Here is a 13,619-nt window from a genome sequence, read left to right on the forward strand (position 1 = left end):
CTCAGACATGGAGCCCCAAAAGTCCAGAAGCTTTGTACTGTTGGGTCAGAGTTGGAGAGATTACCTGAGATATTATCCTCCAGCCTTCTGAATATTTAGAATATCTCTAGCTGAGAACGTGTAATGAGTGGAATTTCAAGAGCTCCCCATCTCCCTGCCTGCTGGCGTCTCTTCTGGTTCTCAGAATCCTCAGGAAAGCCTTCCTTACAGCTTGCCCAAATCCCTTCTGCTGTAGTCTGAGTTAATCCCATGCTCTCTTGCTTCCCAGGTCATGTTCGAGCATAAGGTGAACAGAGGTTTCTGGTGTGTGTGAGGAAAAGAGGAGGGAGCAATGAAGAGACCTAAGGGATTCTATGAATGTTCTACTTAAGCCCCCAACCAGGGGTATAGGAGAGATCCATGAGGACACAACAACTTTCCGGTTGGGCTTTAATCAATCAATAGGCATTTCTCAAGCACATCCTTTCCTCCAAGTACTTGTTAAACCCTGGGGGATACAAAGACAAAACAAACAAGAGACAAGAAGTACCCCAGAACATACATATGTACATACATGGACCATATACAAATATACACACATGCATGTATGTGTGGGTACATGCTGTTTAATTTCAAGTGACACATGCCTTGGGCAGTAGGAAGTGTATATACACAAGATACATACTGAGTAGACCTATATCTACTTACTGGTGGGTGGGGCAGGGCTAGACCTGCCTCCTGCCCAAAGTGTGTGTCATTTGAGCTAAGCTCAGAGGAAGCCAGGGATCCTAAAGAGCAAGAGGTTAGGAGACAGAGCATTCCAGGCATGAGGGGCAGCCAAGAAGTAAGGACCAGTGCTTAGCACAGCGCCTGGCACATAGCTGTTGCTTAAAGAATTCCTAGTGATGACTGATCAGAAGTGGGAGTAGGCAGGGAGGAAGCGATTGTTCAGCAGAGGGAGAGAGGTAAAGTTTGTGTTAGTTGTTTAGTGCCTTTTGTGTAGATGGTCCCTTCTCAATAGGAACCCATCAGGATTCTTAACGGTCTCCAGCAGAGACCCCACGAGGCACCCATCTTTCCCTTCCTTCTTCTTTCTGTGGCCCTTGGTTTCTTCCCTGCCCCTTTGGCTCCTGCAGGGTGGCAGCTGAGGGCACCTCAGTAGGTGTTCTTCAACAGTCATGAGCTCATGTCCTTCCCACTGGGCAGAGGAGGGAATATAACATCCCCTTCCCAGTGCTTAGAAGCACTGAATGCCTTTCAGCCATCTGTGGATGCACTTGGGCTGGTTCAAAAAAATGTTTTAAAATTCTTTTTTTTTTCCTCCTATCAGGCATTTAGGTTGTTTTTTTTTTTTCCTCCCACCCCCCTTCACTGAAAAAGAAAAACAAAGGCTAGACTAACCTGCCCGACTTAGTGTTCCAATAAGATTGACTCCTTTCCTCTCAGTCTCTGACTAATAATAGTCCCATTATGCTGGAGAAGAAGGTTTCTGCTGGTCCCCTTTTCTGCTTGACTTCTGATACTGAACGTGGCTTCCTAACAGCTCTGTGTATCCATCCAGCAGATTCCTTCCTTCCCCTTTTGGATGCTTGGAGGGTCCTTACAAGCTGCCATTCCAGTCCTGACCACCAGGTCGCAGGCTGTCATCAGGATTTCACTCTTCCTCTAGGAGATTTGTTCCTTGAGAAAGGGCTGGAGTTCCAAGTCGATGTTAAGATAGAGGGAAGGTCGGAAAGAATCATTGACCTCTGAGCAATGGTCTATCCATTAATTTAGATTTGTGAGCCCCCTGGGAGCCCCAGTGTTGGTTATCAGGGAATGATTGTCAGAGGAAAGCAGTTTCTAGCATCCCCAGACCCCCAACTCTTGGAGTTGCTCTCCAACTTAAGGTTTGCCTGCTATATTTACAGGATCTGTTTTTGAAAGATGTTTATTTTAGACTGGACCTTTGATTTCATCAGTATGAGGACTCCTGTACCAGTGCAAATCTGTATAGACTCCCCCTTTACCAGAGCAAACCAGTACCTGCTTCTCTGGAGTTCTCTGGACCCTGAAGAGGTTAAGTACCTTGCCTGGGGTCATATAGCCAACTTTATTTCAAAACAGATTTTGAATCCAGATCTTCCAGACACTCAGGGAAGCTGCATCTACTGCTACAAGCATTTGTTTAACAGCTTTTTCATTCCCATCTAGAGATCCGGTCTTTATGTTTTTCTCTCTTGTGTTTTTTTTTTTATTTTTTATTAAACATTTACTTTCTAAGTATCAATTCTAAGAAGAGTGGCAGAAGAGCTACGCAATCAGTGTTAAGTGACCCCAGGGTCATTCAGCTAAGAAATGCCTGAACCCAGGTCAGATTTGAACCCAGGTCTTCCTGATTGCAGACCTGGTGCTCTATCCACTGTGCCACCTAGCTACCTCTCTCTTGTGTTTTCTTTCCCCAACTCTCCCTATGTCACCATAAGTACTTTGATCCATCTTGCCTGCCTGCCTCTTTTCCTCAGCTTCTTTATTCCCATAGTGTCTCTCCCATTCTCTCTTTTTGTGACTGAGTTTTGGCTCAGTCATGTACCCTCCCTTTTCCCCTCCCTCCCTCCCTCTCTCTCTCCCTACCCCTTCTCTCTCCCTCTCTCCCCCTCCCCCTCTTTCTTTCCTTCTCCCTCACTCCCCTCTTCCTCTTTCTCTCCCTCCCCCCTCTTTCTTTCCTTCTCCCTCTCTCCCCCTCTTCCTCTCCCTCTTTCTCTCTCCCTCTCCCCAGAGGGCTTGTGGTTTCAGAGTGCTGATACTAATCAGATTTGAGTTGACTTATTGTCATAGTAGCTTTTCATGTTCCTCAGAGACTCTTTGGAGTTCAGATCAAGATTTGGAGATTGGCTACAGGCCCTCCGGATGGCAGTCACTGGAATACAAATGAAAGGGCCCTTCCTCCTAACCAGGCAGTCAACAAGTCAGATAACTATGCAGAAAGTCCTTTTCCACAGATGGACAGTCAACCTGTGAATGCCCTGTCTAGGAATCAGAAACTTTCAGACTTGCCTTGCAGCAAACCTGGGGGCTGGGGAGGAGAAGGAATAGATCTACTGAAGCCTTGGGGCAGCCTACTGGCCCCTAAAGGTGAGGCCAGAGTGTCTGGCTCCCAGAGTTCCTCATTGCTTAGTTTCATTCTTCCCCTTCCCCCTTTCTTAGTCCATGTCCCAACAAAACAACTTTTCTCAAGATGGTCAATCTGAGTTTTGTTCCTTTATGCATAATACTTAGTTTTGAATCACTGCAGCTTTGGAGGAAACATATCCTGCCTGGGTCCTGCTGCTCCCTGCTCTCAGCACTGACTCTGCCTCTTTTCTTGGGCCTCAGGAATCTAAGGTTCTGGTTTTCATGTTCCCTCTCCCCTTCCTCCCCCCATCTCTGCTTATTTGCTGCAGTACTATCCTGGCCAGCCCCTGGTCCGGAATTTCCTTCATTCCATGGATGTGTGGTTACAATGGCAACAGAGGAAGAGTATACCCTACAGCTCCTTGGAAGCAGCCCTGAACAACAGGAGAGAGGTGAAGGAATGAATTTCCCTGGCCATCGGGTTGTATCTTTTTTTTTTTCCCTCCTGTCCTCTCCATTTAGTAGGAAAGGAAATGATTTATCTCCCCATCCCTGGTCTGGTGTATGCACTCAAATGGGACTGAGGGAGCTTGGAAATGGGTTTTCCTTCTCCCATCATCATCATGTAGCTCTGAATCTCATCTAAACTTCCCCTTCCCTCTTCCATGGCACTAGATTTCTCGATACTCCTGTCCCTTGTTTTCCTGCTACCATTTGCAGGTGGGTGAAATAAAGGATCCTGCTGGACCTTTAATCCAGTCCCAATAATTCCATTTGGTGACTGAGATGTTGAGGTCGGGTAGGGAAATGCCCAGTTTCTGGGGTCTGGCAAGGAGGGGAAGCTTTTCTCTCTGACTATGTGTTAAGGCTTACCTTTCCTGACTGAATCCTTCCTTGTAATGGCTTTTGTTTCTTGACCAATTGCTTCTAATGCTCCCATGCCTCAGGGTGCTGTTTTGCCCAAGAAATTGACCTGGGTGGGCTGTCAGGGAAGTGAGCCTCATTTCCGTGGATTTCCTTGTTCTCTCTGGATCCTTTTCCACTCACTGACGGTTCAGGCAGCTCAGCGCAATGAGTACCTTCAGCAGAAAGGAGGTAAATGCTTAGCTGTGCCTTCTTCTCTCTCTAAGAGAGAAGGAACAAGAAGAACCGGAGCTGGGGAGAGAGGGTGGGCATCGGAGTGGTTCCTTGGAGTTCCCCTGCATCAGGGAAGACCCCTCCTACATACAAGTATCCTCTGGTGCTTCTAGAGAATTAGGAATAAATGGCACGGGCATACCTTAAAAGAGGAAGAATCACAAAGACCTGAGGCTCCATGAGGAGGCAGCTCAAGTCTAAACAATGCCAATGAGACAGCATTTGTTATACTTTCTAAGACCTGAAGGGATGGAGTTTCCATGGGTTCCTTGATAACATGGGAGGTAGTTAGCCTAGGTCAGTGGTAGGTAGCAGTGTGAGGGGGAAGGGGAAGGGGAGCCACTGTTAGGGTACCAGGATTCTTGACTCAGAGGGACAAGTGGAGAAATGGAGTAGGATGCGGGATTCTGTGGAGGGAAGGGAAGTTGGGTGTATGGGGGTGGGTGGGAGGGAGGAAATAAAGGAAAAAGTGAAGGGTATTCTATTGAGTAAGGACATGTTGTTTCTCCCAAAAGACCCTCAGGAAATCCTCCAAGCCATCCGAGGCTACGTGAAATACTTCTTTGGCTGTCGCGATTGTGCTAACCACTTTGAGCAAATGGCGGCTGCCTCCATGGACAAAGTGAAGAGCATGGATGATGCCATTCTCTGGTTCTGGAATCGTCACAACCGAGTCAATGCTCGACTAGCAGGTAAGGGTCAGGTTTGAAGAAAGATTAGATCCCCATGAGAGAATAGAAAAAGTGTAGAAGCAGCAGCTCCCTGGATAGAGGACAGGCTTGTCCAACACGAGGCCAGATGCTGTGTATGTGTACTCCTACCTTTGATAGCCCATTGCTTTATTCTTTTTTAGTTTTATTGATACCTTTTTTAAATATGAAAGTCCGATATCCGATAATCCCACAAATGGAACCAACCCTTATAACAAAGTAAACCAGCTAATCATAATTCACCAACACAGCAACCAAGGCTAGCAGCATATGCAACACTTTTGGGGGAAGGAATACTGCCTTGCTTTAGAGCAGGGGCTCTCGACCTTTTGGGGGTCATGGCCCTCTGTGGCTTCTCAGAATCATGGTTTGGTTTTTTTTGTGTGTGATTCATAGTCATTTTTTAAGCCTTTTTTTCCCTCCAATTTTGAACTATTCCATATTGTATCTTTATTGTAAAAGTCAACATGCTTCTTAGAAATTCAGGTTGTAATCATTAAAACAAACATTACATATAGGAATTTAAATGTATAAACAGAAATCCAACAATATCTCCTATCATGCTATTACACAAGGTCACAATTCTGAAAAAAACCTCATAATATAGGCATCCTAAACATCAAGAGGAACCACAATTCCTTTTCACAAGAATCATGTTTTTAAATGCACAAAATAAAGGGCATAAGATTACAAAGGAAACCAATTATATTGTAATATAGATGTAAAAATATATTCAGAACAGGTTTATAGACCTTAGGGCAAGAGAAAATTTAGTATAGTGGAAAGAACGTTGGACACTGTGTCAGGAAAAATATAAGCTTGAATCCTTCTGAAAAGTCATTTGAACTAAGAGCCTCAGTCTTCCTATCTGTAAGGTGGGCAGAATAGCTGCCTCACAGGATTATCCTAAAGATGAAACCATTTATACAAAGCACCCTGTGAACCTTAAAGTCATATGGAAATGAATTCAGATACATAAAAAGGTAATATAATATGTGTGTGAGCTGTGGCTTAGCATAACTTTTAAAAAAAGAAGATCTGAAGGCTTTTGACCTCTTCCTCCCAGGTTGAGGGGAAAAAAGAATGGGACACTATTGAAAGCAGTCCCTAAGTCAGGTGTTTTTCTACCCCCCCGTTTAGCATTTACACTGAACGTTTTTAGAGATAGTGTTAGTATGGAGGAAAAGGGGAGGGTTCTTTGTTGTGCCACCAGGGATTTACATTGGGCCAGTCATTTGCCATCTCTTTGCCTTGTCACCTTTCCCGTATCAGGTGGGTGAGCTTTGGAGAGCAGAGGCAATAGATGAAGGGTTTTACAAAATTATTTTTACCTTTTTTATGTCATAGACCTGTTGGGTAACCCGGTGGAGCCTGTGAGCCCTCTCTCTAGATAATTCTTTTTTAATTCCTAATTTAAGAAAATGTTAAATTTCAATGAGGCATGAGGCAAGATAAAATTGTAATGATTTTTTCCAACCGAGTTCAGAGACCTCTAAAATCCAAGGGTTAGTGAACCCTGGGTAAGAACTCCTGTCATGTGCCAGATGGAGGGTCTTGGCTTTCCTTCTGGGGCAAGTGATGGGCAGTAGAGAGCTCTGGGCAAGGGTGGGGGTGAGGGTGGAGAGATACAGGCATGGGCTGTTGTGCTCAGGGATCTGGGAGGCTGGAGGCCCCTGGAGCTGGGCAGCAGGTGGTGTAGGAGTCAAAGCTTCAGGCTAAATCTGGTGGGGCTTGAAAAGCTGACACATGCCGGGCTTCTCCGGGTGCTCCGCCTTCCTCCTCCCTCTTCACTTGCCACCAAATGCTCCATTTAACCATCTCCACCCACTGTGAACTCCACAGACTGCCTCTGCCCCTGAAATCACTGTGCTTCCTCCATGAAAGGGATGAGCAGCGGCAGACATGAGATGCTTATGATTGCCACTAGAGGGGCAGAGCAGTGTCCCTTCAGTGGGCTGGCAAAGACTAATGGGCCACTGCTGAATTCTGTCCCTGGAGCTCTGGGCTTAGAATCAAGAGACCATTCATTCCAAAATAGCCTCAGACTAGCTATGGGACCCTGGGCAAGTCCCTTGACCTCTGTGCTCCCATCTCCTCTACCATAGAACCTGCCTCCCAGCATTGTTAGAGGATCAAATGGGACGGTATTTGGGAAAGCACTTAGCCCAGTGCCTGGCACTTATTCCATCACCTTGCCCATTCCCTAGAGAAGAGAAATCTGCCCAAGCCTTCTTCATCCCTTCTTTCCACAGCTTTGAAGTTTGTTTGCTGGTTGGTTCCTTTATTCCTTATTCACACAAACATTTATTATTTTTATTACTCATTTTAAACCCTTATCTTCCATCGTAGAATTAGTATTGTGTCTTGGTTCCAAGACAGAAGGATGGGTCGATGGGGATATGATCGGGGATGTAGACTCTAATCATTCACCCTAGTGCAAATATTAATAATATGGAAATAGGTTTTGGTCAGTGTTACATGTATAACCCAGTAGAATTTTTTAGCAGGAAGGAATCATAAAATATCATCTAATCTAGTCCCTCTTCCCTTTATAGTTGAGGAAACTGAGGCCTGGAGAAACACAGTGACTTGGTCAAAGTCAGCTAGTCAGTGACAGAGACAAGACCAAAACTCAGGATTCTGGACATCATGATCCTTTTTTCCAGGATATCATGATCCCTCTGTACTTTAAAGCCATAGTATATACTTGAAATTTCTCTAAGAATATGAGGACAGTGTTAGCAGAAAAACAAATAGGAATGGATGGACAATTAGAAAATCCTGATGAAGACTTAGATGGAGATTTATGTGGCAAGCACTGTGCTAAGGGATGGGGAATACAAGTGGAAAAAAGGAGACAGTGCCTGTTCTTGGGGGTTCCCACTCTAATTGAGGGAGATAACACATTAAAAAAAAAACAGGAACAAGGTAGTTAGAAAGGTCCAGAAGCTGTAAGGGCAAATCTGTGGGAGCTTCAGTTTCATTGGGAAGTCAGATGATTATGTTGGGGTTCTGGAAGTAATGGGGGGTGGTAAGTTCTGGGGGACCTTAGGAGGCAGCGACAGGGTACATGGGAATGCTTTATGTTTTTTCATCTCACTAAAAGGAAGTGTTGAAACTAGAATGGATCCAAAATGATGATAAAGTTTATAGTTAAATAATTTGCAAGACAGTGCCCTCACAACGGCCTTGCGAGAAAAGCACACAATATGTGTGGAAACTGAGGTTTCAGAAAGGTTGCCAGGCTGTCAGAATTAGGACATTCAGGTGTTTGGACTCCCATGACTAGAGATCTTCTAGAATTGATTTGTTCTTCTTCCCAGAGCTCAGAGGGTTACACACAACTCATCCTCCTGTGTCCTTCCCTCTCCAGGTACAGCCAGTGAGGACCCTCGATTTCCCAAGATCCAGTGGCCACCAAGGGATCTATGTAACTCATGCCACAATGAAGTTGAAGGGGACCCTGTGTGGAATCTAGGTGCCATCCTTGCATTTTTAAAGTCCCACTTTTCTGCCCGAAATATTGTCTATAACCACAGCCTGTCTGTGGAAGCCTTGGGAAGATGGTACCGAGAATTGGACAATTCTACTTCCTTTCCTCCTGTCGAGGAACCAAACCCCACAGAGCTATTTGAAGAGAAACCAAGGGATGGTTTTGAAGAAGATTTGAGAAAAGAGGAAGGACATCCAAATGAGGAGACTCCAGGTAATTTGGCAATCCAGATTAGGGGGAGTGAAGTTACCTTAAAAGAGAGCGATGGCTTGATAACGGGGAATGAATTCTTACCAACAGAGTGGCCAGAATACTACCGTAGCTTGGAGTTAAGTGTTGGGAAGATGAAGACTAAGGAACTCCAGGAAAAACAGGCAGTACCAGACCTGGATGCCCATGAGGATGATGAAGTTGAAATCCTGAATGTTGAAACCGAGTCCCCAATTTCAGATCACAAAGACAAGTCTCTACTCTTGGATGATGGAGCCAAGTTCCTGGACCTGGATGATGGAACTGAATCCCTGATTCTAGAAGATGGAGTCCATGAGCTATTTCCCAGACCAAAGGTTTCTCGGAAACTGAGCAAGCGGGACACACTGTCCCTGCAGCTGGAAGAAGGTGCAGAAGGAGTCCTACAGAAGCACCCTGGTGGCAGCTTCCAGTACCTGGCCAGTTTCAACCAGAAGAAGGTGGGGGATAGGGCCCAGCCAGATGGTCAATGGTGGTGGATGCTTGGGGGGAACTTTTCTTACCTGGATGTCAGCCTTTGCATTGGGCTCTATTCCCTGTCTATCATGTGCCTGGTGGGCATGTGTACCTATTTCCAGGAGAGAATGAGGTCTCGAAAAGGTCGAATCAGCCACTGCTCAGCATGAGCTGCTGAGGTCACCTTGGGGGAGTGGGAATAGGATGGGGGGGCATCTCTTCTCTACCTCCTTCCATGGTTTAAGAGCTTTCAGATGGTTGGGGAGTGGAGGGTGGGGAATGAGAAAGACAGCACCATTTGACCCTCTATGGGTCAAAGAGAAGGAGGTCTGCTGGAAAGAAATGCCACTTGAAGGTGATGCTGGGCCAACTTGAATCTGGCTCTAATGTTGGCAAGTGAGATGGAGAAAAAGGTTGAGGACTCCTTATCCCTATCAGAGCTGGACCATGGGCCATAGATGAGCATTGAAGGGAATCCCATCAGCTCCTGACTTCCTGCCACCAATTAATTGTTAGGCTCACTCAGATCTAAGTCCTGGGCACTAAATATTCCCAAATCCTCTACTCTGAGGCAGGTTGGGTTCTCCTGCTCCACTGATAGGAAAGGGCTAGAAAATAAGGAGTCTCTGCAGTGTGGCTCTGAGCCTTTGCCCCTCCTCTTTAGCCCCAAGTGCCCCATCAAAAACTTAGAATCCTGGTTGGTTCAGTGGATTGAGAACCAGGCCTAGAGATGGGAGGTCCTGGTTTCAAATCTGACCTCAGACACGTCCTAGTTGTGTGACCCTGGGCAAATCACTTAAGCCCCATCGCCTAGCCCTTACTGCTCTTCTGCCTTAGAACCAATATATAGTATTGATTCTAAGATGGAAGGTAAAGATTTTGTCTTAAAAAACAAAACAAAACAAAACTTAGAATCCTGATCACTCTTGCATTAATAAAAGAAGGAAGAAGAAAATAGACATAATTCCCAAGTCCTGGCTCTTAGTTAAGAGGTCTAGTACCTTGCTTCACTACCACAGGGTTTGGTCAGAGGTTGGAATCTGGCAGTTTCTGGGGTTATTCAGCTTTTTTGGGTGCGGATTTGGATGTGTGTGTGTTGGGGAGGGGTCAGGAGGTTAGAATGGAGTAGAATCTTTGCCTTAGTGGATTGGCATTTCTTGTGAGAGCCTGCTAGAGCTACAGTTGCTTCTAACTTTCTTCTCCAAAGCACCATCAACTTGGGTACCCCTGAGAATTCACCTGTTTGCTCAACTGGTGGTAAGGGTGGGAAGTCCAAAGTTGCTTGAGGGTTGTGGGAAGAATTATTTGCTTATGGAGGAAGGGAGCATGGCAGGGGCTGCAGGTTATTGGAAAGTGTATTTGAATCTATTTGTGGTGAGTTCTGGGTGGCTTGGCACATAACTGTGATCATGGGAGAGGGAAGCTTTAAACAAGAGATGAGTACTTTAGCAGGAAGGGAAAAGACTTGGGGAGAGGGTCATTTGGCTCGTTCTTCCTTCTGCTGAGTTAGAGCCTCATATTTTGATCTGTACCCTTCTGTTCTCACTTTTCTGTTTTTCCTCTGATAATAGCATGGGGCATTGGTTGACTATAGTGGTATTGGGATTGGCTTTCAGGGTTTCCTCTCCCTGCAGACACCAGGTTCTATATTGGTCAAGGGGAAGGATGAGGGCAGGAAGGAAGATGCAGCCTGAGTCAATGAAATGCCTATCTTGGCTAGTGATTTGCAGAATAAATTTTTTTTTGCTAAGGTAAGTGTCTGTGCATTATTTGCCCTTGCTAATGAGAAAAAGAGAGAGTATAAAACTCATCTGGACTTCCGAATTAGAAATGACCAACCTCAGTAAAACTTGGGTCCTCTGCAATAGCCGGATGCCATCCTGCAGAATCTACAGGTCCATTTAGGAAAGAAAATTGCCTGGCCACTGTGGGAGAGAGTTGGGTCACCCCTGGGTGCTAACACCCTCTAACCCATGCTGGCTGCCAAAACGACTATCTTATTCACCCCTAAAGGGTCATAAAATCATAGATTAAGAGCTGGAAGTGACCTTAAAAGTCATATTGTCCAAATTCCTTCATTTCACAGATTAGGAAACTGGGACGGACTGAGTCTACTGGCTTGTTCAGTGGCCAGTCCAGGACTTGAACTCAGTTCCTCTGATTCCAAATCCAAAAGCGTCATAGGAAGCCAAGGTTGTGGTTTCCAGTCCATTTCATTCCTGTTAACAAATGGCCTCTGGATTTCATACTTTCTTGCCTTTCAACCCATTTTTCTCTATTGCCCTTGCATCTCTTGCCTCTTATTTCATTTCTACTTGAGCAAGGGCTGCCCCTTCAGCCTTTTTTTTTAACCCCACCCCCTTGTCTTCCTTTTCTCATCTCCCCTCTCTTCCCCACCCCCCAGCTTTTTCAGCCTCCTTGCAGATCATTAGGGAAAGGCGGTGTTTTGGAGATGGGTCCTGAGCCATCTGCTGTAGCCCGGGATGAATCGGCCTGGAACAGATTCTTTGGGACTAAGCAGCCTTCCTCTAATCCAGCCCTCCTCCTGCCTGGAGAGGATTTACAGGGATCAGAGGCTGACAGATAATAAACTTTATTAAGGGGGGAGGTAGAGGCTGTCAATCGGATTTGGACCCTTTTTTCTTGACATCTTCACTTGGCTCAGATGGCCCTCGGGGTGGGGGTGGGGGGGTGACAGCCAGGTCCAGGGGAAGACTGAGTACCATTGTCCTGAGAGATCCGGGGACCAAGGGGTGAGGGTGGAGATGGGCAAGGACTCTCAGCTCCTACCTCCTAGGGAAGGAGGGATAGGGTTCGAAGGCTGCCATAGTGGCTCACCTTTCTTTCTATGGTGCCTTTCCTCACAAACCATCCAGTAGAGCAATTAGGATTATTCTAGATGAAGTTGTGAAGCTCAGGGAAATGAGAGTCTTTTCCCACATATCTGACCCTAGGAAAGGGGAAAACAGGGCTGGAGTCCAAGAACTAAAACTCCCAGCTTGAAATCCATATTGCCTTTGAATGAAGTCCCCTTTATGTGGTAAACTCTGTGCTGGGCATTGGAGGCTCCAAAGATGAGAAGGAAATAATCCCTCCTGCCTTCAAGGAACTTCCCTCCGGAGAAACACCATATATATATATATAAGTTCCTCTATCAAGAAGCCTTCATTAAGGGCTGCCCTTGTTCTGAGCACTGAGGAAAGAGACAAAGGGAAAACCTTCCAAGGGGTTATAGTCTAAAAAATACCAAAGAAAAACACTCCCTGGCTTGATATTCTAAGGAGGCTGATGGCCACACAAATAACAAAACCTAACGTAATTAGGAGAGGCACACTAGTGGCTTCAGTAATCAGTAGTGTTGAGGCTAAAGGAAGCTGGGGAGTCCTGAGAGGTGAAGAGGACTGACTGTGTCTGTGTGGAAAAGCTCTGTTAGCATCACTCATTTTTTTGGTTTTCATTCCTTATCCCAGCCTCTTCCCTCTTTCTCCAGGGTGACGTCCTCAGTTTTGCCCCCTACTAACACTTCTCTGTCTCTACTTCCCTATTCTGTCTCTTATTCTCCTCTCTTTTCTCTGTTTCTGCCTCTCTCTATGTCTCTTTTACGCACACACACACACACACACACACACACACACACACACACACACCACATTGATGTCTTTTATCTTTATATCACGGTAATTTCCAGACACAGTTGTATATCCTTTTTTTTTTTTTTTTTTTTTTGAAGAGGACCAATGACATCACAGAGTGATGTCTTAACTTGTGCATGAATTGGATTTAAGAAAGATAGTCGCACGAAGTCGTCAGCCTCATTTTCTCTTCCAGAGTCATCGAAGTCTGGTGGCAAGATAAAAGTCAGAAAACGACTGACGATGGCCCAAGACGCAGTGGATGACCTTGGTGTCTTCAATACCTGACCAAGATCTAAGCACTCCACAAAGTCTGCTTCAGCCACCTTCATGACCATGGAAGAAATTGTTCTCATCTGCCCTCTCCACAGGGGAGAAGTCTTCAGTTGCTTGGGATGGACATCCTCCTAACTCCCAATGGACTTGTGGCCCATTGGGTACCCTCAATATAGTACAATACATAGTAGTAAATGATCATAGTAATTTAGTGTTTGACAAACCCAAGGACAAAAATTCACTATTTGATGAACACTGCTGAAAACTTCCTAGTTGTGTGACCCTGGGCAAGTCACTTAACCCTATTTGCCTAGCCGTGGCCCCTCTGACTTAGAGTTGTTACTAAGATAGAAAATAAGGGTTAAAAAAGAACTACTTGGAAAACTGGAAAACAGTATGGTCAAAACTAGGTATAAAACATCTCATATCACATACCAACATAAGACCAAAATGGGTACAAGATTTAGACATAAAGGGTGAGACCATACTGTTTCCAGATATACCTCTAATAGTGAGTTTTACCTTGTAAAAAATAAAAACAAACAAAATAAAATATGCAAAACCAGCAGATAAAACAATGGACATTACAACATT

General features: G+C 45.3%; 1 protein-coding gene across 1 annotated transcript in view; it reads left to right on the forward strand.

The window, feature by feature from the left end:
- Nucleotides 1-13,278, forward strand: part of QSOX1 (quiescin sulfhydryl oxidase 1) — a 58,052-nt gene extending 44,774 nt beyond the window's left edge. The window contains exons 9-13 of the mRNA XM_044677058.1: nucleotides 3,402-3,524; nucleotides 4,020-4,167; nucleotides 4,725-4,901; nucleotides 8,293-9,101; nucleotides 12,946-13,278. Coding sequence (XP_044532993.1) covers nucleotides 3,402-3,524; nucleotides 4,020-4,167; nucleotides 4,725-4,901; nucleotides 8,293-9,101; nucleotides 12,946-12,972 — 1,284 coding nt within the window. The 3' untranslated portion in view covers nucleotides 12,973-13,278. The remainder of the gene's footprint in view (nucleotides 1-3,401; nucleotides 3,525-4,019; nucleotides 4,168-4,724; nucleotides 4,902-8,292; nucleotides 9,102-12,945) is intronic.
- The last annotated feature ends 341 nt before the right edge of the window (nucleotides 13,279-13,619 follow it).

The sequence above is a fragment of the Gracilinanus agilis genome, chromosome 4 (assembly GCF_016433145.1).
Source record: "Gracilinanus agilis isolate LMUSP501 chromosome 4, AgileGrace, whole genome shotgun sequence".
Taxonomy (NCBI): domain Eukaryota; kingdom Metazoa; phylum Chordata; class Mammalia; order Didelphimorphia; family Didelphidae; genus Gracilinanus; species Gracilinanus agilis.